General features: G+C 36.9%; 1 protein-coding gene across 3 annotated transcripts; it reads right to left on the bottom strand.

Annotated features, from left to right (window-relative positions):
• Window positions 1–1215: 1215 nt before the first annotated feature.
• On the bottom strand, window positions 1216–23967 carry LOC149840339 (ALBINO3-like protein 2, chloroplastic). Of its 3 annotated transcripts, XM_090004399.1 has the most exons (15): window positions 23401–23967; window positions 22197–22303; window positions 20919–21046; window positions 20736–20807; window positions 20000–20101; window positions 8815–8874; window positions 8639–8704; window positions 7688–7735; window positions 6300–6416; window positions 6162–6217; window positions 5115–5232; window positions 4896–4967; window positions 4462–4571; window positions 2646–2791; window positions 1216–1570 (listed from the first exon to the last, which is right to left on the bottom strand). In XM_090004399.1, the coding sequence occupies exons 1-14, from the start codon at window positions 23916–23918 to the stop codon at window positions 2671–2673; spliced, it is 1695 nt and encodes a 564-aa protein (XP_089860525.1). In that variant the 5' UTR covers window positions 23919–23967; the 3' UTR covers window positions 1216–1570; window positions 2646–2670. The 3 variants fall into 3 exon arrangements, with proteins under 3 accessions (XP_089860525.1, XP_089860524.1, XP_089860526.1); XM_090004398.1 differs by lacking the exon at window positions 1216–1570 and having other exon boundaries at window positions 2413–2791; XM_090004400.1 differs by lacking the exons at window positions 1216–1570; window positions 20000–20101 and having other exon boundaries at window positions 2413–2791.
• Window positions 23968–24249: the final 282 nt, after the last annotated feature.

Genomic DNA, 24249 nt, shown 5'->3' with positions numbered 1-24249 from the left:
TATTTTGGTGCAAGTGCTTTATATATATATATATATATATATATATATATATATATATATATATATATATATATATATATATATATATATATATATATATATATATATATATATATATATATATATATAGTAATGGATCGGTGCTAAACTCATTTGAAGCTTAAACAGCATACGTAGGTTTTTTGGGTTTATTTTATTTTATTTTTAAATTCTGACCGTGATGTGATCTATGTACTTGATTTTATAGGGATCAGCTGTTTGAAGACTTTGATTGTGGGTGGGTTTTTATAAAGTTTGAAAAATCAATGGTCCAAAATCTTTGTAAATTTTAGAGGCTCCAAACATCATTTTTTCATCTAAAACACATGATCTGTGGATTCTTAGTAAATCGATTATGCCTAACACATTTATAGGGCCGGAACTGCATAAAAAGAACTGGAGAGCTGGAAAACCCATTTAGCACGCTGTTTAGCACCAAACACGGACCCATATATATATATATATATATATATATATATATATATATATATATATATATATATATATATATATATATATATATATATATATATATATATATATATAAAGGTAAGGAACTAATGACCTAGAAATCATAGGTGCAATTCAATCTGACCACGACCACAGTTCCTTGGCTAAGGATCAAGCCTTGGATCTGTTTTTTCAGACTCAAAAATATGATCTCTTTTTAGTTATGAAATTTTGGCACATTGTGAGCTATTGATTTTTTAACCCTTTAGAAACCTAATTATCTGTCATGATTCAACACAAGTTTCTTAGTAAACAAACCATGTAGATGGCATCTGTAACATTTGATCTATAAAAATTGAAATTGTTTTAAGAAGAGTGATTGCTATTCATTAGTATAATATTTACCCAATATATACTTTTTTTTACTTTTTTTAAAATCTCTTGATTTTATAGGAATGATCATCCGATCCTAGGTTTTTATAAAATTTAAAAATTGATGATTTATTATTTTAAAAAATATTTAATACTTACAAATGCTTACAAAATATCCAAATGGATCATGCCTAACATATTTGAAGTGTCAGAGTTGTTAAAAACAACCTTTTTAGTCAGCTATTACTTTTCATATATATATATATATATATATATATATATATATATATATATATATAGAGAGAGAGAGAGAGAGAGAGAGAGAGGAGTTGAGAAGGGATTCCAAGACTAAATGATCAGCCCGTTTTGGACCTGGCTCTGAGGATGAGTCCTGCCCACGTGCAGCTAGAGTTTTGGTGTTTGTGAAGGTTGTATTATGTGCACCTGTTGAACTTGAGAGTTCCAACCCAAATTGCACCCCGAAATTTGGGGCACAACCAAGTTTAGGTTGGGTCTGAGCGAGGACCTGAAACTCAAGACGCAATCTCAATTGATTATACAAGGAGCAGATGCAGTGATCGGTGACACACAAGAAGTCACAAAAGCGATCCAGTGATCGTGTTCTTTCTCGGATTTTCTGAAAGATTTTCCTCCTTGAGAATACAGTGCCTTCCATTCTTTAATTCCTCTAAAGTCCCTACGTCTAAGGCTGGAAACAAACAGGAGAAGCGTTATGCCCACACAGTTAAAATAAAAAATAAAAAATTTGGAGAACATTGCAGAAAAGAACCAGAAAACTCAAAACAAATGACACAAATATTACGATAAGATCAGGATATTTTGATGAAAGTGCTAACATCACGATAACATTCAAAGCGGCTTTGGGCTTTCATAATGACACTGACATCCCTTACAAAGGCGTATTGGTATGACAGCACTTTTCAGGCATTTCATTGCATGGATGAACGGCATCAGTGAATGAAATCTAAGGGACCCGATGGTAGGCTACCCCTCATAGGGATGTAAACGGTTCAGATTAGGGTAGGATCTAGGCATTATCAAATACAACAATCAAGTTTGGTCTAATCAGGTTCGGATGTAAACAGTTCAGATTTGGGTAGAATATAGGCATTATCAAGTCCGACTTAATCAAGTTTGGTCTAATTGGGTTCGGAGTCAGATTCGGATGGAAAAAGATAAAAACCAGATTCAGATAAAAAAAGATAAAACAAAACCTACCAAACCTGGATGTGACTAGCTTAAAATCCGGTATGTACAATTAATTGGGTTGGGTTTGAATGCAAAACTTAATACCAAACCCACTTAATGCACTCAGATTAGGATCGGGTATCAGATTGCGCCCGAACTGTTTACATCCCAAACTCCTCATCTACAATCAATTTTGACGAAAGTCCACCAACAAAAACAGATTTGAAGCCAATCATTTAAATTATCGCCTTCAATAACGTGATGTTTCTGTTATGCTGGATCTGAACTTTGGATACTCTTCCTAGCATGAAGCACAGCCAGATCTTTAAAAGAAGACCTTGCATGTGGGAAATATACTGGTTAATTTATTTGAAATGTTTACACCAATACAGGAGTAACTACAAAATGCTGGTGTTTCTTCAAAACTGTATTACCTCCCCACTGCCAAGAGGCAAAGTGAACAGACGATAATTAAAAAAAAAAATCCTCGTGGTGCCCGCGTTCTTCAAAATTGCATACCTCCTCACAGCTAAGAGGCAAAAGAAATAGAATAACACAAAAGTAAAAAATTGCACCTCAGGAAGATTTGCCTGGGGGCTATCATCTATGCTCTTCTTCTCTCTGGATCTCTTGGATGTAGTTATTGACAGAAGGATCATAAACCACAGCCATTTGAAGGTACATGATTGCCTCATCTTTCTCACCCTCTTGAGACAGAGCACTAAAAAACCAGAATGGCAGAATAAATATGGTACGCATTTGTGCATGTGCATGTGCATGTGCATGTGCATGTGTATGTTTCTACTGGTGAGGAAGCAGGTCGCTAATGGGTTTTCATTGAGATAAACCCACGCAGGAAGAATGCACCTGCCAGCAGATGTCGCCTAGCTTCTGCATTATCAAGACGATTAACAGGTCTCATTTACACATGAGCACATGAGAGTGCAAACGTAGATAGTTTGCTGATGTCTACTCCAATGGTGGACGTTGAAAAGCTCGCCAAATGTTTTTAACCTTTGATAATTCCGAAATACGATCAGCTACCAACATCTTTTTCTGAAAACATTAGCCCTACCAGGAAAACAAGTGATGGTCCAAAATTTCAACAACTAGCGTTAAGAGCTTAGCAAACTCGTCAACATTCACCAAGGATGCAGGCACGCGAATCTCTCTCTCTCTCTCTCTCTCTCTCTCTCTCTCTCTCTCTCTATATATATATATATATATATATATATATATATATATATATATATATAGGGGAATCAAAACCTCCCCGATGCAAACCCTCCCAAACATCCCCAATGGAAATTTTTTGGTATTTTTATTCAAAATTATGACTGTACAGATGTGTTCAGCATGATTGATTTACTATAAATCGAAAATTGGATCATGAATTTTGGATAGAGAAAATGATATTTTGAGCCTCAAAATTTTATGAAAATTGTAGGCGGTTGATTTTGAAACTTATAAAAACCTATCCATGCATTGGAATCAAATGCTCCAAGAACTGATTCATATAAAAATAAACATATATATCTGTATGATTGAAATTTTGAAAAAGACACCAAAATTCCAATACTGGCTACTAATGAAGGAACTAATGAGTAAAAGTCACTCTTTTCTTCAAAAAAATTCAATTTTTTGTAGATCAGATGTTCCGGATGTGATCTACATGGATTGTTTAGTAGGAAACTTGTTTTGAATCATGTGATTATGACAAGTAATCAGGTTTTTAAAGGGGTCCAAAAATCAATGGCCCACAATGTGCTAACATTTTATAACTCAAAAGATCACATTAGAAAAGCACGACCCAAGGCTTGATCCTTAGCAAACAAACCATGCCTGAACACAACTTGCACCAATGATTTCTAGCTCATTAGTAGCAAATATTTTCTCATATATATATGGAAAATAGAATATGTTTACCTACCAAATATGTTTGCTGATATGAATCGAGATTCTCATAGTTTTTTTTGTAAATCTAACCCTACAAATGCATTTGGCACGATCCATTTGCTAGGAATAGACTGTTGGATTATCGTAATAGGATCAAGAAATGTGATTTTTATACTTAATATTTATGAAAATTCTAAGCCATTGATTTTCAACCCTTAAAAGATCCTTCTTATACATCGTAATTGGATAATCCAACAGTCTTTTTCTATAAAACCAAGCATCTAGATCACATCCGTAGGGTGAAAGTTTCAAAAAAAAAAAGCCTATGAAAATCTTGGTTCATACCAGTAAACATATTTGGTTGGTAAACATATTTCAGTCACCCATATATATATATATATATATATATATATATATATATATATATATATATATATATATATATATAGTGTGTGTGTGTGTGTGTGTGAGCCATGAGTTTTTGACAGCGCAGACCTGGCAAGCGTAACCAAGCCCTTGAAGTAGCAAGCTTTCTCCCATGGATCTTCCGGTTCCTTGAATTTTGGTATTCTTTTTAAATGTTCAAGTCCTTCCAACTTCCTCCCCTGCAGAACCAAAACAAAGAGAAACCACATGGTCATAAAACAAGATTATTGATATAGAGTACTGCCAGTTAGAATGCTCATTGTCGCATTTATTCTGACATCGCATTAATGGGCACATGTTACAAAGGATGGTGATGAAATGTGTCTCATTTTGATCAAAGGTTGAGAAAATTCAAGGTCTTCATATCCTTGGTTAAAGAACAATATTTAGAAAAGGTATAATCTTGTTATTTTGACTTGTTGCTCATGTGAGATTTACACATGCCATCCCAATAGCAGTTTGATCATTTGTAAATGAATTGTTGGCTAGAAATAAAAATATACCTGTAAGAACAGTGAAACTCCTGCTCCCAAATGTGCAGAGATCAGAATGCCTTCCTTCTCCTCACACTTGATCTGTTCATTTAAGAAGTTAAGGAAACGTTACCGGCCTAGTGGTTCTACTCTTCAACCGTGCTCTTTAGTCTACAATAAGATGCTTACATTGTGTTTTCTTTTGACCGCTTTATATTTGATAAACAAAGCTGAGTAACAACTTCATACCTTGCTAATAGCATGACCAAAATATTCAGCAGCTTCAGTCAGCAGTTTCTTGGAAAGCAGTATCTCACCCATAGCAATCAACGCTTTTACCATGTCAGGATCCTTCTCAATTGCCTGTCTGTGATACTAGAAATATCAAAAGTTCATCTTTTCAGCTGGTAAAAAGCATTAAGAATTAGCAGGAGGTTCATCTTTAGTCACAAGAATGATAACAGTGGATCATGAATAGCTTCACCATGGAGCATGTTTAATGCTTTACATTTATGATACAAGCAAGATCTTAACTATCGAGTTTGCCAATAAACTGATATAACAGGAACCAAGTATTTCTGAATAGGTGATGATTTTTTTTTGGGTGGGGGGTGGGGGGAGTAGGAGAGAACTAACTTTATCATGCTAAGAAACTGTGATGTTATTTACTCATGCCAGAATACACACATTTGACTCCAATGCAAGCAGAGAGGTTCCTTGGTTGTTATTTGTGTACATCAGGTTCAAGCTTTTGATTCTAGAGAAAGAGTTTAAATTGAATTTTCCAGTATATATTGGACCACAATTTGCAAAGTTAAGGTGAATTAAACAGAAGAGATCAAGAGTTGGCAACACAGAGGGATCAGTACGAAAGTAAATCTAAATATGAATTTGCACAAGTTTATGACAATCTAAATATGAATTTGCACAAGTTTATGACAGTAGGTGACTTGAAACTTTTCTATCTGGCTTCTTTATTTTACCACAACAAAAGAGGATGTCTGACAAGTTTGATAAGCATATTCATGGTTTACACGACCGAATGGATGTAGCATGTACCTTAGTGTATTTCAATTTTCAACAGATCTTTAAAGGTTTTGAGTACAAGCCTTCTATATCAGTATACATTTAAAAGGCAAATTAGCCCCAGGATTACTGTAAAATTTGCCCAATGAAGTGAAAGCTATCTGTTATCTATTACTTAATATGCATGTTGCGATACTTTAGAAGATTATTAAGCAGTCAATCTTCACAGAAAAAAGATTAAAAAAAAAACAAGTGGTAGTATTGCAGTACTTTAGCAATGGAAGTGCCGCATCTTCATTCCCTGTTGCACGATATTGCAGAGCTATCTGTAAAAGGACCCAATATAATTAGATGAACCTTTTGAACACAATTTATATTAATCTGACACCCCAGCTTACTTAAACTTACAGCAAGGAGCTCATCAGGAACCAGTTTCTCTACGGGAATTTTCACTGGCCTTACTGGCCTGGGTCTTTCACGTAATCCAAGCTTCTGACGAACATAAGGATGCTTCAATGAAAGTTGCTGCAAATGTCAAATGGTCAAGAATTGCAATGAGCATGCTGAACAAACATCTGAGAAAAAAAAAACAAAGAATAACATAAACCACCACAGAAAAGTCGATGGAAAGGAATATAATAAGGTGGAACAAATCTCAATAATCACCACATAGAGATCAATCCCATTACTAGAGTAAAAAGGGAATGCGAGAAAAAAATAATTAAGATGTGTGAAGCATGAAGTGCTTAAGAAACAAAAGGGAAGGCGAGTAAAAAGCAGCTATTGAAGTGACTTCAAAGTGATTTTAAAAAGTAAACAAATTTGTGCTTCCACTTAAAGCATTTTCCAATCCTTTTACCCAAAAATACTTTTCATATATGCAGGTTTTATGATAAAGCATAATTTTGAAAAGTACAATTTCCCAACAATAGAATTGTATTCCAACACAGTTTGATTTCATATTCGAGAAAACAAACTGCTCTGCTTCAATTCATTAAACAAAAACTGCCCATCTGCCATTTGACAACTCAAAAAATTCATCAAACACAAACTGCTCTACTGCAATTCACCTTTCGGAAGAACAAAAGAATATGGAGCAGAAGCTATGTCACATGGGTGCGGGTGCGGGTGCGGGGATTCGGCACTTCCAAAAAACCCGGGTGCGGGGGTGCGGCAGGGGAAAAAATGTAATATATATATATATATATATATATATATATATATATATATATATATATATATATATATATAAATATAAAGGGGAGAGAGAAAATCCTTTACGCAAAAAAGGATTTGAAAAGCTCCTGCCAGGAGCTGTCAGCTGCTGACAGCTCCTGCCAGGACTGACAGGAGCTGCCTTTTCAAATCCGATTTTCTCTGCTGACAGCTCCTGTCAGCAGCTGACAGGAGCTGTCAGCAGATTTTTTTTTTTTTTAAAAATTCGCAGGAGCTGCCTTTTCAAATCCGATTTTCTCTGCTGACAGCTCCTGTCAGCAGCTGACAGGAGCTGTCAGCAGTTTTTTTTTTTTTTTAAATTCGCAGCCCATCAACAGCTGTCAGCTGATTTTTTTAAAAAAAAAATTTGCAGCCCATTTTAGAGGGCAAATTTAAAAAAAAAATCCAAAAAAAAGGACCTAAATGATCCTGGGTGCGGTCAACGCACCCAGGATCACCGCACCCAGGATCGGGTTGACCGCACCCGGTGCCGCACCCACACCCTCACCCGCGTCGAGTCGCGTCGACGCGGGTGCGGCACCCTGCTAGCCGAATCCCTGTGACATAGAGCAGAAGCTTACCTGAACTGCAGTCAACGAACTATTGGTTAGCCAATAGACTAGACTACCCTGCACAAGCAAGAAGACAATGGGAAGACAGCTTCAGCACACAAGGAGAATTCATTATTGAAAGATATAAGAGATTATGTGCATCAGACCAAGTGAGTCTTTTGCATAGCATCAACTTTATATTCACATCCTCCAAACAGTTTTCAGTCCTGTGAAATAGAAACTTGTTTTACAATTTCAACTACTGACCTAAACAAATTCAAAGTTAGGCAACCTGTATACATGTTTTAGCGTTTGTTGTATGCTATAGAGTTGAAGATAAGCAAAGTATCATGGCCAGAGTTGTCCTAGATCTTCAACAACTTTTTTCATGTATTATATGTAGTGATATTAATGTCTTTCTAATGATCAACTCATGCAAATTTTTTTGAACGAAATGTCCAGTCATGTAAAAATGCTCTCTCTCTCTCATCACGCATATATACCATCAAGAGTGAACAGGAGCTATTCTTGTTTTGACCTCATTCTCAGTCGCAGAATGCCACATTGAAACGTCCATCATCTACTTCAACGTGGCACAAAAGAACCACCACCTACCCAATACAGTCCTCTAACCACCTTCTCGACACTTAAGAGTACTAGTAAGCATGCCTCTTTTTAGAACCAGCGGGCTCACAAAGGATCTTGGCTACAAAAAAGGAATAATTAGCTAAATTTTGGAATGGTGTCAACTTTCCTACTCAGGCTTCTTTTCACTTTCCGATAATCAATATTATATATACATTTTAAGAGTATGCTCACTAAGTTAAATTGTTGGTTCCTTTAGAAAATCCATGTAACAGACAATTAACTGCTTCATGTAATTGAGCTTAATTGGGCAAGTACCAATTATAAGAACAATAAGTTCCTTTCCTGGGTACAGAAAACCCAATAAACAATTAAAAGTAGAAAGAAGTTCCATACCTGAGGCACCCAAAATCCAATAAATAGGATGGGGATCGTTAGAAACTCCAACCAAAGCTTATAGTACTGCCAACAGAAAAGCAATATTTACAGCTGAAGCATCTATACAGCAACGACATGGTTAAAATGCTGACTGAAAAAATAGGTCTAGAAATATCATACAACTTGCAACTAACCTTCTGAAGTAAGCCCATTACTCCAGGCAATCTCTCACCCTTAAACTTCTGGAAAGAGATCTGGGAATAGAGTAGGAGGAACTATAGCTCTCAACTGTTGTGATGGTACAAAAAGTGCAAGCAATTGAACAAATCCAAACACTACAATTCTACAATAAAAGGTTGAAGCATGGAGATTTCCATCACATAGAAATTGGTATTTTCAGTATCAGACAAGCCAAGGCTGAAAAACAGACACACATTGCATGCATGAGCGTACATGCACACATATAAATACAAAATATTAAAGGGTAGATTTCAAAACAACTATTTATGATAAAACAAAAGTCAATGCATAATTCTTTGATAATTCATATAAAACTGTTTAATATGAATATAAAAATAGAACAATCAATATGCACACACTGTCACATAGACACACCTGGGAGGTCGTCGTACCTGTGTTGACAGGGGAGCAGGTACCGGGCGCAGTGCAGGTATGCCACGGATCGGGTCCTGCACTGCGCCAGATCGGGTCTGCATTAAAACCCTGGTTTGACCAAGGTCAAAGGGGTGGGGCCATTTTGGTCCCGCCCCACCCTCTCCCGATGCCCTAGACCCTCTCCTTGGTCTCATTCTCGATTCGCCTCTCTCTCTCTGTCTCCGTCTCGATTTCCCATCTCATTTCCCCCTTCTCTCTCTATCTCGTCTTCTCCCTCTTTGTCTCCTTCTCTCTCGTCTTCCCGATCTCATTGTAATGAAGTATGCGAAAATATAACCTAAGAATGCACAAGTATTCACAAAGTCCAATAATGGACAAGCACTAAGGCACAAGAAAAATACAAGTAAGAAGTCCACAAGGGACAATACAAAAGCCTAAAAGGGCTACACAAGCATGAAAAGAAATAAAATCTTTATTAGAGAGAGACTTGGAATGCCATGCAATACAAGGGGTGAAGATCCCTATTTATACACAAAAGAAGAGGAGTGAGAGGCCATTGGGGGCTCCCACATGGAGTCGTTGGGAGCCCCCAACGGTCATATTTATGATCATTGGGGGTCCCAATAACTCTATGTGAGGACCCCCAATGCTATTTAAAAAAAGAGAAAATAACAAGAAAAAAAAAGTAAAAAATATAAAAAAAAATCTACTTAAGTAAAATAGTTGTTTCTAGAAACAACTATGTAAAAAGACTAAAATACCTCTATCGAGTATATATATGTATATATATATATACATGTATTTTAACACCCCCCTCAAATTTTACGGGGAGATGACTGAAAGTTTGATAAGAAGAAAAATAAAACGAGGAGCAGGAAGAGCTTTAGTGAAGAAGTCCACCAACTGGTACTCTAATGTGACATATGACAATGTAATAGTTTTTCTCAGATATTCGCCACGTACATAGTGACAGTCCATCTCAATATGCTTAGTACGCTCGCAGAAGGTATGATTGCTTGCGATGTAAATTGCACTTTTGTTATCATAGCGCATCTTCGAAGGTGTGGAGAGGACTATGCTCATATCACTGAGAAGACTTCGAAGCCACACAAGCTCCATGGTTGTAGTGGCCATTGCACGATATTCGGCTTCAGTTGAAGATACCAATACTTTATGTTGCTTCTTGCATCTCAACAGATCATCAAGTCACCTAAAAATACACAAAAAACAGTAGTTGAGACTTTATCATTGGGATTTCCACCCCAATCGGCATCAGAATAAGCAAACAAATCAAGTGAAGAAGATGAGGAAAGAAAAAACCCCTTGGTTATGATATTCTTGATGTATCTGATAATTCTTAAGACATCACTCATGTGCACAGTGGTAAGAGCACATTGAAACTAACTGAATGAACTGCGTGAGCTATGTCTGGCCGAGTGATGAACAAGTATGTAAGAGACCCAACAAGTTGACGGTAAGGAATAGGATCTTCGAGTAGAGTCTCATCTTCCAGTCTCAATTTGACATTAATGACTTCAGGGGTTTTTATCTTCTTATCCTCCGAAACACCAGACTTAGTATAAATGTCAACTACAAGTTTCATTTGAGAAAGAATGTACCCTCTGGGAGAGTACGCAACTTCAATACCTAAGAAGTATCGTAAGAATCCTAGATCAAACATATAAAAAATTTATTTTAAGATTTTATTAATGTCATTGATTTATTGCTTATCACTTTCAGTGATAATCATATCATCTACCTAAAGTAGAAGAATAACCACCATAGAACCTGTACTTTTCACAAAAAAGCAGGGTCAGTATAACACAATTGAAAACCCAGATGAGTCATCACATTACTAAATTTATCATGCCAAGCTTTTGAGGCTTGTTTTACACCATATAAGGCTTTTTTAAGTTTAATAATTTTTTTGTTCCCAATGCAAACCCCTGATGGAGGATTCATGTAAACTTCTTTACTTAATTCACCATTCAAAAAAGCATTTTTTACATCTAGTTGGTAAATATGCCATTGTTTGATAGATGCAACAGTTATGGGGTCCTAACACTAGTTATTCTGGCAACGAAGGCAAATGTTTCTTCGCGGTCAATATCATATTCTTTAGAATATCCCTTAGCCACTAATCTAGCTTTGTAACGTAATAAGGACCCATCTACGTCCTATAGATTTCTTTCCTATGAGTAACAAAGTTATCTCCCAAGTTGTTGTTTTTTCAAGAGCACTAAGTTCTAAATTCATAGCTTCAACCCATTGGGAAAGATTTTTTGCTTCGTTATAACGGGATGATTCATGAAATGAATGTAATGCAATTAGGCATGACCTATATTTTGATGCTAATGTGTCGTAGGATACGAACCTATTTGGGGGATTGGAAATAGGTTTGGATCTCCTAAGAGAAGCTTCATCTAGGTTTGAACTTTGGAAATATTTTTCTAAAGCATTTATAAGATTTCTTTGATCACGCCTGATATAAGTTTGTATAGGTCTATTAACAATGTCGTCACTTATATGTATTCTTTCCTCAATATTTTCATTATCATTTTCATTGATATTTAGGGGAATATCCCATTCGTCATTCAAATAATTATCATTAGAGATTAACTTTTCTTGTGGTAAAAGATCAAATAAAAATGTATATTCAACTTCATTGTTGTCTTTGGTCTTCTCAAAACCATTTTCATTTTCTAAAAAGGTTACATCTTAAGAAACATATAGTTTGTTATTTTCTGAATCAAAACATCTATATTCTTTTTTATTTTCCCTATAACCTAAGAATAAACATTGAATAGCTTTGAGAGACAATTTATCTCTTTTATGAAAAAGCACAAAGCACTTACAACAAAAAATTCTTAATCTATTGAAATCGGGTGTTCTTTAAAATAATTTTTCATAGGGAGATGTATTTTGCAAAGATGATGAGGTTATTCTATTTATTAAATAGGTTGATGTTAGAGCGGCTTCGGCCCAAAAACTTTTTGAAATTTCCTTAGAGATAAGTAGTGTCCTAGTAGTTTCCAAGATGTGTCTATGTTTACTTTCGGCTAATCCATTTTTTTGAGGAGTTCTAGGACATGATCTTTGATGACAAATTCTATTTGTTTCTAAATAATTTTGAAACTCATTTGATAAATACTCACCACCCGAATCAGATCTAAGGATAGAGATGTTGCTTGAAAAATGATTTTTGACAATTATATGAAATTTTTTAAAGAATGAGAAGACATCGAATTTTAAACTAAAAAAGTATATCCATACCTATCTAGTAAAATCATCAATAAACGTCACATAATATGAGTATCCTCCTTTTGATATGACGAGAGAAGGTCCCCAAACATCCGAATGAACTAATTCAAAAGGCCTCTTAAAAACAAAGGTTATATTTGAAAAATGAGTGGATTTCATTTTTCCAAAAATACAATCCTTACAAGCAAAATTTTTCTCATTACAAAATTTTTTCCCAATGAAAAAATGATACATCTTAGAGAAACTTTGATTTCCAAGTCTTTTATGTCAAGTTTCAATATTTTTATCTTGGACATAATTATAAAAAGAGTTGGTAGAAAGGTTTAAATAGTTCATGTAGTAGAGATCTCCCTTCTTATGACCTTGCCCAATCAGCTTCCCGGACTGGAGATCCTGCACGGAGTTAACCCTTAGATGAGAAGAAGATTCCACATCCATGATAAGATATATGAGAAACGAAAATAGGATTTAGATTTAATTGTATAACTCTAACATTTGGCACAAAAAAGGTTTTAAAAGAATTTAAAGTTTCAATATTTTTAATTTGTAAAGATGTTCCATCAGCAGTTAAAACATAAGAGGTTTTTGAATTAGAGCATAATTCGGATAAACCATTATCAAGAGGTGTTATATGAAAAGAAGCCCCCGAATCAAGGATCCAATAAGACATACCTGAAAGAGAAGAAGAGGCAACGATGACACCCGATTTAGATAGAGATTTGAGTAGAATTTGTAGTGCCTCCGATAGTTGAGCAAGTGAAAATAAATCATTTCCTTTGGTTGGTTCTTCGTTCTTTGGTGTAGTTTCTTCGACGGAAGCAACTTTGTTTTTAGAAGCTTCATTTAACTTAGGACAATATATCTGGTTCATGGCAATGATAACAAATGGCTTTCCTATAGTTTTCATTATAGTCATTTTGCCTCTCAAAGTGTGAAGGCTTATAAGTTTTAACATAATTGCCAGGCTTGGACACGGTTAAGACTTCATCCCCTCTTTTTATCATGCCAAGACGAGTTTCCTCTTAACATATTTCGGCAACGGCATCCTCTAAGGAAAGAGGTTTAGATCCATGGAGGAGAGAGGATCTAACTTGTTCATATTCGGGCCTAAGCCCATGTAGAAATTGGAAAAAGTGTTCTTTTTGCTAAAATACAGTATGCGTATGGATCTGGATCCAGATCCATACGCACGTTAAATAACACACGCACATTGTTGTTTCATTAATGGCATTTCTGTAATATCGTCTATTGTATATTTGCTTTTACTTTTTAAGGATTAGGGCTTGGTGGTCGTGTGTGCTTGAGCCGCCCCAGCCATTCTACATCTCTCTCTGCTTTCTGTTTTCTGTGCAGATTGGACTGCGGTAGAGTCTTCTCAAGACATCTTATATGGTATCAGAGCTTGAGGTTGCAGAACCCTACCAGAGAATCGTTTTAACGAGATCTTCCTGTGGTATCTTTTAAATCTAAATCCCTGTCGATAAAGTTTCTGGCCCTCTTTTCCTTCGATTCAAAGCATCACGCACATCCCTCGATATTCTTTTCTTAAACCTCTGTCGTAAGTTCCCTTAATTCTTTTCCTTTTGTTGTACGTCATCCTTTCTCGATTATGTTTTCTTTAACTTATCGTTATTTGTCTTTTGTCCCTAAGTCAATAAGTGTATCAGATAATCAATATCATTGCTCTATTCTGTGTTTCTTTTCTCTTTTCCTTGACGTCATTGGTATCAGGTTGTGATTTCCCTTTTAATCTACAACTTACACGAGTCTGAATCATTTCCTTTTACATATTGTTGAACGTCAGTCACTGTTATATCATTCCCAAACTTGTATTTATGTGTGTTTCAATTAGCAGTAAAACCAGTTTTGTGCTTATCTGCGCAACATCTATAGGCAGCCTATAACTGTTTAGATTCCAAAAAAAAAAAAGTTGTTTCTTCCCTTCCGCCCTGTTTGCTTATTCGTTGTTTCATCGACATGGATTCTTTTTCGGCATCCGGTCCCTCTGCAAATTTCTTAAATCAACTTGTTACAAAAAAACTTACTCATTCTAATTTCTTGACATGGAAGAGACAAATACTTCCGTTTATACGAAGTCAGGATCTCGATGAACATCTGGATGGTTTTGTTCCTGTACCATCACGGCTTATTTTGCAAGAAACCAATGATGAGAAGGGTGACATCATTACCAAATCTATTAAAAATCCAGAGTATACATCTTGGAGAAAGTGGGATCAATCTTTGGTTGCTTATATTACGTCAACACTCTCTCAAGAAGTGTTGGTGACTCTTTCAGATGATTTCACTACAACAGAACTATGGAATAAGATCTCTCAGACATATTCTCAGATATCTGAAGCTCGAGTTATGTACTTGAAAAATGAGCTTCAAAGTTTGAAGAAAGGCTCAATGACAGTTATGGAATACATAGGCCGCATGAAGAGTATCACTGATCGACTGGCTGTTATTGGAAGTGCTATTTCAGATAAAGATAAAGTACAACAACTTCTTAATGGATTGAGCCCTGATTTTGACATGTTTACCACAACTTTATCATGTCTTCCCCACTTGCCCAACTTTGACGATCTTCAGGCAAAACTTCTTCAGCATGAGATGATTATGAAACAAATGGCAGAAGGAAATCAATCAGCCCGTTCTCACTCAGTTTTGGCCATGGACACTTCTGCTGGCTTTGGACAAGGATATGGCGACAATCAAGGAGGCAGGAGCCGAGGACGTTTTGGGCAGGGAGGACGTGGTATTTTGCCTACACCTAATAGTTCAGGTGGTGTCTTTAATGCAGGGAATCAGAGGAGAGTGCCCACTTGGTTCTTATGTAACAAATGAGGACATGTGAAAGCCGATTGCTTGTTTAATTTGCAGAACAAAGGAAAAATAAACAAAATTGAAAATAAGCCAGCTACGATTATGGACTCGAAAGCACCATCTGCAGATGTGCAACAACTTTTACTATCCGCATTGTCACAAATGACGATCAAGCAAAATGAACAAGGATAATGGTATGTTGATTCTGGTGCTGCCACACATGTCATGGGTAATACGGGTAAGTTATCTCACTTATTGCCTTATCTTGAAAAATGTAGTATAGTTACGGGAGATGAAACTTATCACTCCATCAGTCATATTGGCAATGCACATATTCCTCTGTCAAAGTCCTCACTTCACTTGTCCAATGTCCTTCTTGCTCCTAATATTAAAAAGAACATTGTCTCTGTGGCTAAACTTGTTGACGATATGAATTCTTCAGTCGAATTTACTCCCTCCTCTGTTTATGTTAAGGATCTTCGAACGAAGGAGACGTTCGCTAAGGGAGAGCGACGAGGAAACATGTACGTCTTCAACGAGATTCTCTCAGTTCCAGTTCTCCAGTTGGAGCCGTCCAAGCATTCTTCAGTATCTTTGCCTTCAGAGTCTTTGTCTTTTCGTCCATTAGAATTTTTTGATTCATCTCATTGTAATAAGCCAAATATCTAGCACAGCCGCTTGGGACATTGTAGTCGAGGTTTCATTGAAAAACTTGTATCTGATGGTCTTGTTCCAAAGTCTAGTTTATGTTCCTTTTTAGAGAATAAAAAATGTTCATCTTGTGCACTCTGCAAAAGCCATGTTCTTCCTTTTCATGTTATTAATAAAAGAGCTTCAAAGCCATTTGAAATTGTTTCTTCCAATGTTTGGGGACCTGCGCCTGTTCCTTCTCTCTGACAATCGTTACTATGTTATATTTATTGATTCTTATTCTCGCTATACTTGGATATATTTCTTGAAACATAAACATGAAGTTTTCTGAATATTTCGAGAATTCCATTCGATGGTCAACACAAAGTTTTCCTGTAATATTGTGCATTTATAATGTGATGGTGGAGGAGAGTATTCATCGAATGACTTTATTGCTTTTCTTCGAGATAAAAGCATAAGTCGACAAGTTTCTTGCCCATACCCCTCAACAAAATAGGGTTGCAGAGAGGAAACACCGGCATATTGTTGAAAGTGCGATGAGCATGTTACATGACAGCAATGTGCCCATTGTCTTTGGACAAAAGTTTTTCACACATCTGTTCATGTCATAAATCGTCTTCCTATGGCACGCTAAGGAAATCTATATATGGGTTGAAACAGGCGTCTCGTTCTTGGTTTAAAAGTTTCTCCATGCAAATTCAAGGCTACGACTTTAGAAGATGCTCTCTAGACCACTTGCGGTTTATTTACCAGGAGACAAACATAGTTACACTTCTTATATATGTTGATGATATTGTGATCACGGGGAGCTCAGATAATCATGTGCAAGAAGTGAAGCGGTTTTTGATGAAAACTTCAAAATGAAAGATTTAGAGGAGTTGAGATACTTCCTTGGTGTAGAGGTAGACAGACAAGAAAATACATTGACACTCATGCAACAGAAGTACACTCTTGATCTTCTGGAAAGAGCCGGGATGACGAATTGCAAACCTGTCAACACTCCGAGTGTACTACATCAAAGGCTGAGCTCTGAAGATGGCCACCTTTGTATCAATCCTACAACGTATAGAAGTCTCGTAGGGATGCTGCAGTATTTGACTTTTACCAGACCTGATATAGTTTATGCTGTCAATCAGGTATCTCAGTTTATGCATGCTCCAACGGAAGGTCATATGGAAGCTGTGAAGCGTATTCTACGCTATTTGAAAGGAACTATAGGAGAAAAACTTGTTTACCGCAAAAACGATAACCTACATACATGACATGAACTCATCACTTATATAGACGCAGATTGGGCAGGGGATCCAGATGAGAGACGATCCGTCTTTGGATATTGTGTATACATTGGACATAATTTAGTGTCTTGGAGCAGTAAAAAACAAAAGGCAGTGGCACGATCGAGTACAGACGCAGAATACAGGTCGATGGCCGCATGCACGATAGAAGTTACATGGATTAGACACTTATTGAGTGACCTTGGGGAGACAATTATTCGATCATTTATCCTATGCGTCAATCAAAGCGCAATCAATATTGCATGCAACCCTATTCAGCATAGCAGAACGAAGCATATTGAGATTGATCAACATTTTATACGGCAAAAAGTCGAGATGAAAGAGATAGAACTACGTCATGTTCGAACAGAAGATCAAGTGGCAGACTTGTTTACCAAGAGGTTAACAGGACGTCAATTTTGGCTATTGAAGAACAAGTTGTACATGCTCCAAAACCATGTACAACTTGAGGGAGGGTGTTAAAATACAGTATGTGTATGGATTTGGATCCAGATCCATACGCACGTTAAATAACACACGCACAATGTTGTTTCATTAATGACATTTTTGTAATATCGTCTATTGTATATTTGCTTTTACTTTTTAAGGATTAGGGCTCGCTTGTCGTGTGTGCTTGAGCCGCCCCAGTCATTCTACATCTCTCTCTCTCTCTCTGCTTTCTGTTTTCTGTGCAAATTGGACTACGGTAGAGTCTTCTCAAGACATCTTATACTTTTTTCATTTGTTCTCTTCTAAATTCAACATCTTCACCTGCAACCCATTTGGGTTCAAGAAGAGGCAATTCATCCTATAAGGGGCTAAATGTGCTAAAATAATCACGGACGCTCATGTCCCCTTGCTTAATGGTACAATTTTTTTCTTGAAGAAAAATTTGTCTCGCAAGGTCTTTTGGGGTATACATACCTTTCATGAAGAACCATGCCTCGTTTGCTTTGCGAAATTTAGCTATGTTGGCACAAATCTTCAACTCCACGTTGTTCATAAACCATGCAAGTATTTTGGAATGTTTACTTTCCCAATCCTCAATCTTGGATTAGTGATCTTTAATGGCTTTGGTGCACACATTTTCCTCTAGAGCTTTTTCTTGTCCTCCTTCCATTTTGGTAAGTTTGAGTTGTGGTTCCGGAATGAAGCCCATCACATATCGCCAAAGCTTTTTGCCCTTGAGGTTGTTCTCCATGACGAATGCCCACATCATGTAGTTGGTGCCGTTTAGCTTGAAGGAGAGATCAATCTTGTGCTCACTCTCCATAGTGACTTAGAGAGAGAATGAGCAAAAAGAGTGGAAGAAATTTCTGAATCACAAACTATCAATGGATAGTTTTAACAAAAATCAAATGCACAACTTTGCTCTTATACCATGTAATGAAGTACGCGAAAATATAACCCAAGAATGCACAAGCATTAACAAAGTCCAATAATGGACAAGCACTAAGGCACAAGAGAAATATAAGTAAAAAATCCACGAGGGACCATACAAAAGCCTAAAAAGGCTACATAAGCATGAAAAGAAATAAAATCTTTATTAGAGAGAGCCTTGGAATGCCATGCAATACAAGGGGTGAAGACCCCTATTTATACACAAAAGAAGAGGTGTGAGAGGCCATTGGGGGCGTCCACATGGAGTCGTTGGGAGCCCCCAATGACTCTATGTTGGGACCCCAATGCTATTTAAAAAAAGAGAAAATAACAAGAAATAAAAAGTAAAAAATATAAAAAAGAATCTACCTAATTAAAATAGTTGTTTCTAGAAAAAAACTATGTAAAAAGACAAAAATACCTCTATCAGGTGTATATATATATATGTCCGTACATGTATTTTAACACTCATTCCCCCCCCCCCTCTCTCTCACACACACGCGCGACACTCCAGCGACCTTCGATAGTTGGTGAAGAGGTAGGAACATATCTCGATGACTGTTATAGGGTGTTTTCGGTTTTGTTAGGGTGTTTTTCAGTTTATATTTTCAGTTTGTACTTAGTATATATTTTCAGTTTGTATTCAATTTATATTCACTATAGCATATATATTTGGATATTTTCAGACTGAATATAGATTATCCATTTTTTGACATAATATAGATTACTATTTATTAGATATTCAGACTAAATGTTAAATTAATTTATGTTGTCTTGTTGAAAAAATGGATTTTTATTTTTTGAATTTATTTTGTATTTATGTGATTATATATATCGCCATGTCCCCGTACCCACATTTTTTGAAATTACCATGTTGTACCCTCTGTACCCTTACCGGGGGGGGGGGGGGGGGGAAGCTCCATTTTCCCCTCTCTTATTGAAAAAGGAAAGGGGAGGGGGTAAGAAATCCACCTCTCTCTCTCTCTCTCTGCCAAAGAGAGGGTTGCACCGGGGACAGTTAAACCCCAAAAAAGAGTGGGTCCGTGTATCAGGTCAGGGATTGACCCAACCCAATCTGACAAAGTACCAAGTCGTATCCAGCACCTGTACCTGCATTGACACAAATACGGGGCCCCTGGGAACGTAACCATGTGGCATAGATCCATCTCTATCTCTGCCTTGTCTCAATATCCGTAACATAAATGAGTCTATATCCTAAGAAGGAGCTCATTGAAATGGTTTTACTAGAATAAACACCACAGAATCATGATGACCTAAGTCCTACTATGACGATGACAACATTTCGTTTCATACAACAAAAAATTAGGCCAAACCAAAACAATGTAACACATCTAATAGATCAAGGAACTACCTGAACATTGACAAAGTGCATTCCAGCAATTAGTAAAGGGAAGACAGGTCCAAGAACACCGTGTGGATATTCAGTGAGATTTTGAAACCATAGGGCACCACCCTGAAACAAATTTGTTGGAAATTTAATGCACACAGTAGAAACGATGCAAATTTAATCCACAAGATTAATTCATTCTCAAAGACAACTCTCAAATCCCAATAAATATTACACCAGAATTTGATGAACCAGTACAAAGGTACAAAAATGAGTGATATCAGCTCAATATATACTCCAAGTATGAAGATGTATATATCAGTTTTTGGGGGATAGAAGGCAATAAGAAAAGAAAGAAATTTGCCCCATGACAGTGTTATCCTTCGACCCATCATCTAGCACAAGACAACTTTAGAAACCTACATCCATTACCGTTTGTAATTTTTCCATTTTGACTTACCCAAAAAAAAACTTTTGTTATTGCTTCATTTTATACAGGACACCACAAGAAGTTTGACTTTCTAGGAGAAATCCCATTCTTGTGACATAGCATCATACAGACAAATATTTGGGACCCAAAATGAATGCACTAAGGAAAACAAAGTTAATGTGGCAGATGTTGCCAATGCCTAAATACAAAGGTTTTTCACAGAAAACCACGGAAAGCTTTAAAGTTTGAACGTATGATGAAATCTAAAGAACTTCAAAAAAACTCAAATAAAAATCTCATCAAGACTCATTTTTCAGCATATTCTCTTACAGAATCAAATCCTTGGTGATTTGCTAATGACATCCTACGAACGCTCATCATCCACAAAATAAAGCACGGTGCCTGCAATTTTTAAGAAACAGAATTATGTCACAACCATGACTGATAGATAGACAAATTAAAGCTTCAAATAAAAGAGAATATCTTAATACAGATTGCAGAGAAAGAAATTACCTGGACAATAAAGGAAGCAAAGCTCCATAGATATGATGGACACCCAATTGAACGCTTTTTATCTTTGTAAAGCATATATTGTTCTTTAAAACTCCGTCCTGATGAATGTGGTGGTAATGGAGGAGGCACTTTGAGAAGACCGGTAAAGTATTAGTCTACTTTGACATCCAGATTTTATATATTTTCAGCATATTTTCCACAAGAAAGCACATTTGGGAGGGGCCATAATAGGCAAGCTGGGGGATAGTCCTGAGTGGGATTTAAACCCAAGAACCCTCAGCCAAAGATCACCTTTGACCCCACAATAAAATTCACTTGGGAATACATGATGTAGGCACAAAATACATGAAAATCATCAAGTTGATATAAGCTACAGGAACCTTGTAGAAAAATGTCTGACGCCTGATTGTTTAGACAAGCGTTGACAACACATAGATGCCAAAAGGCAGTAACTAAGTTCCACACGTCAAATGAAAGACAGGAACCTTAATAGTTTTACTTCAATATCGTGGATTTCAACTTACAGAAATGGAATCCAAGAAGATTTTTGTTTTTGTTTTTTTAGGGAAAGAACTTATGATATTTACATGAGTAGAATGATCCCTTGATTTCTCTATTCAATATATGACAGTTCAGATCATGTAAGTGCATCATTATCAGCAAAGTAACACATCTTTGAAACAAAAAAAAAAGTTCAGATTTAGAAGCATGCGGACATTATGGATTTGGGCGAGTCAGATATCCAACTGAACAAAAAGTAGTAAAAGATGAAAAACCCTTCTCCTCATCAGCCTAGACAAATAATCAGTTGGACCAAATTCATGTATACAAATCTGCTAATACTTTTCCAACATCCCACTATATAAAGTTGGCTTTTTTGTTTGCAATTTTAAAATTTAGATACAACAGAATCCACAAAACCAAAAAAATATCCGAATTTGATACAAATAGGAACTCAATTAGGTCATTTTACAAGTATATTTAGTCATGAAAAGGGTAGAAAACATTAAAGTTGGATCTAGTAACGATCCAAATCCAAACCCAAATTATGATAGATCCAAGTAGAGCAGATGCACTAACATCCTAACCTAATTTGAATATTTATATCCCTAGCTGCTGTCTCCAGAAGTTCTCAATCAATATTACATGAAGTTATGAAACTTCAACAGATTGCACATATTGCAGCACAAATAGATTGTGCGAATCTGACTACATGATCCAGTTGAGCATTTGAGTTTGCTAAGAGAAGAACAATTCGAGAATGATCACCATACTCACATTTAGGAGCTAATTCTGCAAACTTATCCACTTTCCTTAGTTGCAAAATATTTACTGGAAGTAATGTGATTCTGAGGGCCAGTGTAGAAGTAGAAATTACCAGCCACCTGTAGTGGGGACATGGGAGTTTCAAGTCAAACAAAAATGCAAAACAAGGAAAATGATGGCTAGTACGTAGCCTTCCATCTTCTAGCATTAGTATTTTGACAAGGGGGCGTTCGAGGGTTTCAACAGAATGCTGCAGTGCAGATGTATAATTTTCTCCACATAATAAGTTTAGTCCCCCAAATAAGCACAATTGTTTCAGATGTTGGATACAGAAACGGCTTTGTGAACATGTATTCTTAATTAAAAACAACTGATTATTTGAGATAAAACGTCATCTGTTTATCCTTATCTTCTTCACATGCATGTGAATGTGTCACACAAACAAAAGAAATTTTTCATCTGTAAAATTTTTCATCCTAGAATGTCTCATATGAAGATTTTTCTTTTCATGTGAGATTTTTTCTCACTTCCAAACATGGCCTATATGTTATGATGTTATCTTATTGTAAGAAATCTTAAATAACAACATCCATTTAGAATCTTTATGAATTAACAAAGTCTATCTACGGTGAATGGTTCCAGGTTAACCCCGACCAAGTCTGGATTCATGAAACGAGAGTCCCATAGCATCTGCTAATAGGAGGAACAAGAGATTGACATAAGTTTATACATATAGCCTATTTATTATATCAATAGCTCTTCAGGGTTCTTAAACTGATATCATATAATCAAAGTAAAGCTATCACAAGAAAATCAACCGGAATGCCTGCCGTTTGCACGCACATGAAGAAAAAACGCAAAAAAAAAGTATGTTTCAGCCTACGCCTAATGTTACCCCAAGGAGTAAGAGCACGTCTGGATACACCAAGGCAACTCCTAACACTGAAGTTTGGACCAGGAATCTGGCGTTGCCTTGGTGTTAGGATGATCCGGGCCGTATCCGAACTCGGTAAGAACACACGAAAAGGATAACTCTTGCAGTTGCAATTCCTCTAATTTCCAGCATCGGAAAGCCAATTCAATTCCCTATCATCGTTGACTACCAATACCACGTTTAGCAAAACAACATCCCGGGATCCCCCCCCAAACGCAAGCAAAATATCACGAAATGACGAAAATCAGACCCGAAATCGCGATTCGGCGTTGAAATTCATACCAGGGAAGGCCGGAAAACTCGTGGATGGCGTCGAGGAAGCCGACGACGTAATCGACGGGAGTGTACCACCCGCTCCCTTCCTGAACGATGTCCGAGCCAGCAAACCCTAGATCGGACGCGTCGGATTCGACGATCGGATCGTCTTCCCGACTCGATCCGAAGCGAGCTTCTTGGGCGGCTTCGGGGTCACGGCGAGAAGCGCGAGAAGAGTATGGTTTGAAGGAGACGAGTTTCGGGAAGCCGAGGGGATTCGGGGACGGCGTCTCGAGGAAGCCTCCGGGGTCGGAAGGAGGGAAGGGAGACGAGTTGAGGAAGGGAGGGAGAAGAGAAAGGGAGGGCGTTGGGAAGGCGCGGAGGCGACGCGAGCGCGGGAGGCGCCTGATTGCGTTGGCGAGCATCGCCTGATTCGGAAATGGAAGGAGCGGCAGTTCACTTGGCTTGGTGGCGACTTTACCAGAGGCGGGAAGAGCACTGCTGTACTTGGCTTTGTGAAAACGGATCGGATACAACCAGATCATCGTTGATCCGAATCCGAAACTGCTTAGTTGTTTCCAGTGTGCTGAATTAGAAATAGCGTCCAGGTTAGTGCAAGCATGTGAGAAACGAAAAAAATTAAACATGAAAGAAACAAGGAGAAAACAAATGGTAAGCTGAGAGAGAAGCGAAAAAAAAACACAAAAAACAAATGGGAAGCGAAAGCAAAAAAACAAGGGGGGAAGCAAAATGAAAATGAATTGAGAATAGAGTTTCTTTCTATGCTTGCCCCTTTTAACGGTGCTTTAGATACGAGACTAAACATTTTCAAAGCATTTTTTTTTGGAAAACAATAAATCACCAAGACTTTACAAT

This window comes from Nuphar pumila, chromosome 4, assembly GCF_984573655.1.
Source record: "Nuphar pumila chromosome 4, dmNupPumi1.hap1.1, whole genome shotgun sequence".
Taxonomy (NCBI): domain Eukaryota; kingdom Viridiplantae; phylum Streptophyta; class Magnoliopsida; order Nymphaeales; family Nymphaeaceae; genus Nuphar; species Nuphar pumila.
Note: the sequence above shows the minus strand (reverse complement) of the source record. Positions and strands in the feature narration are given on the sequence as shown.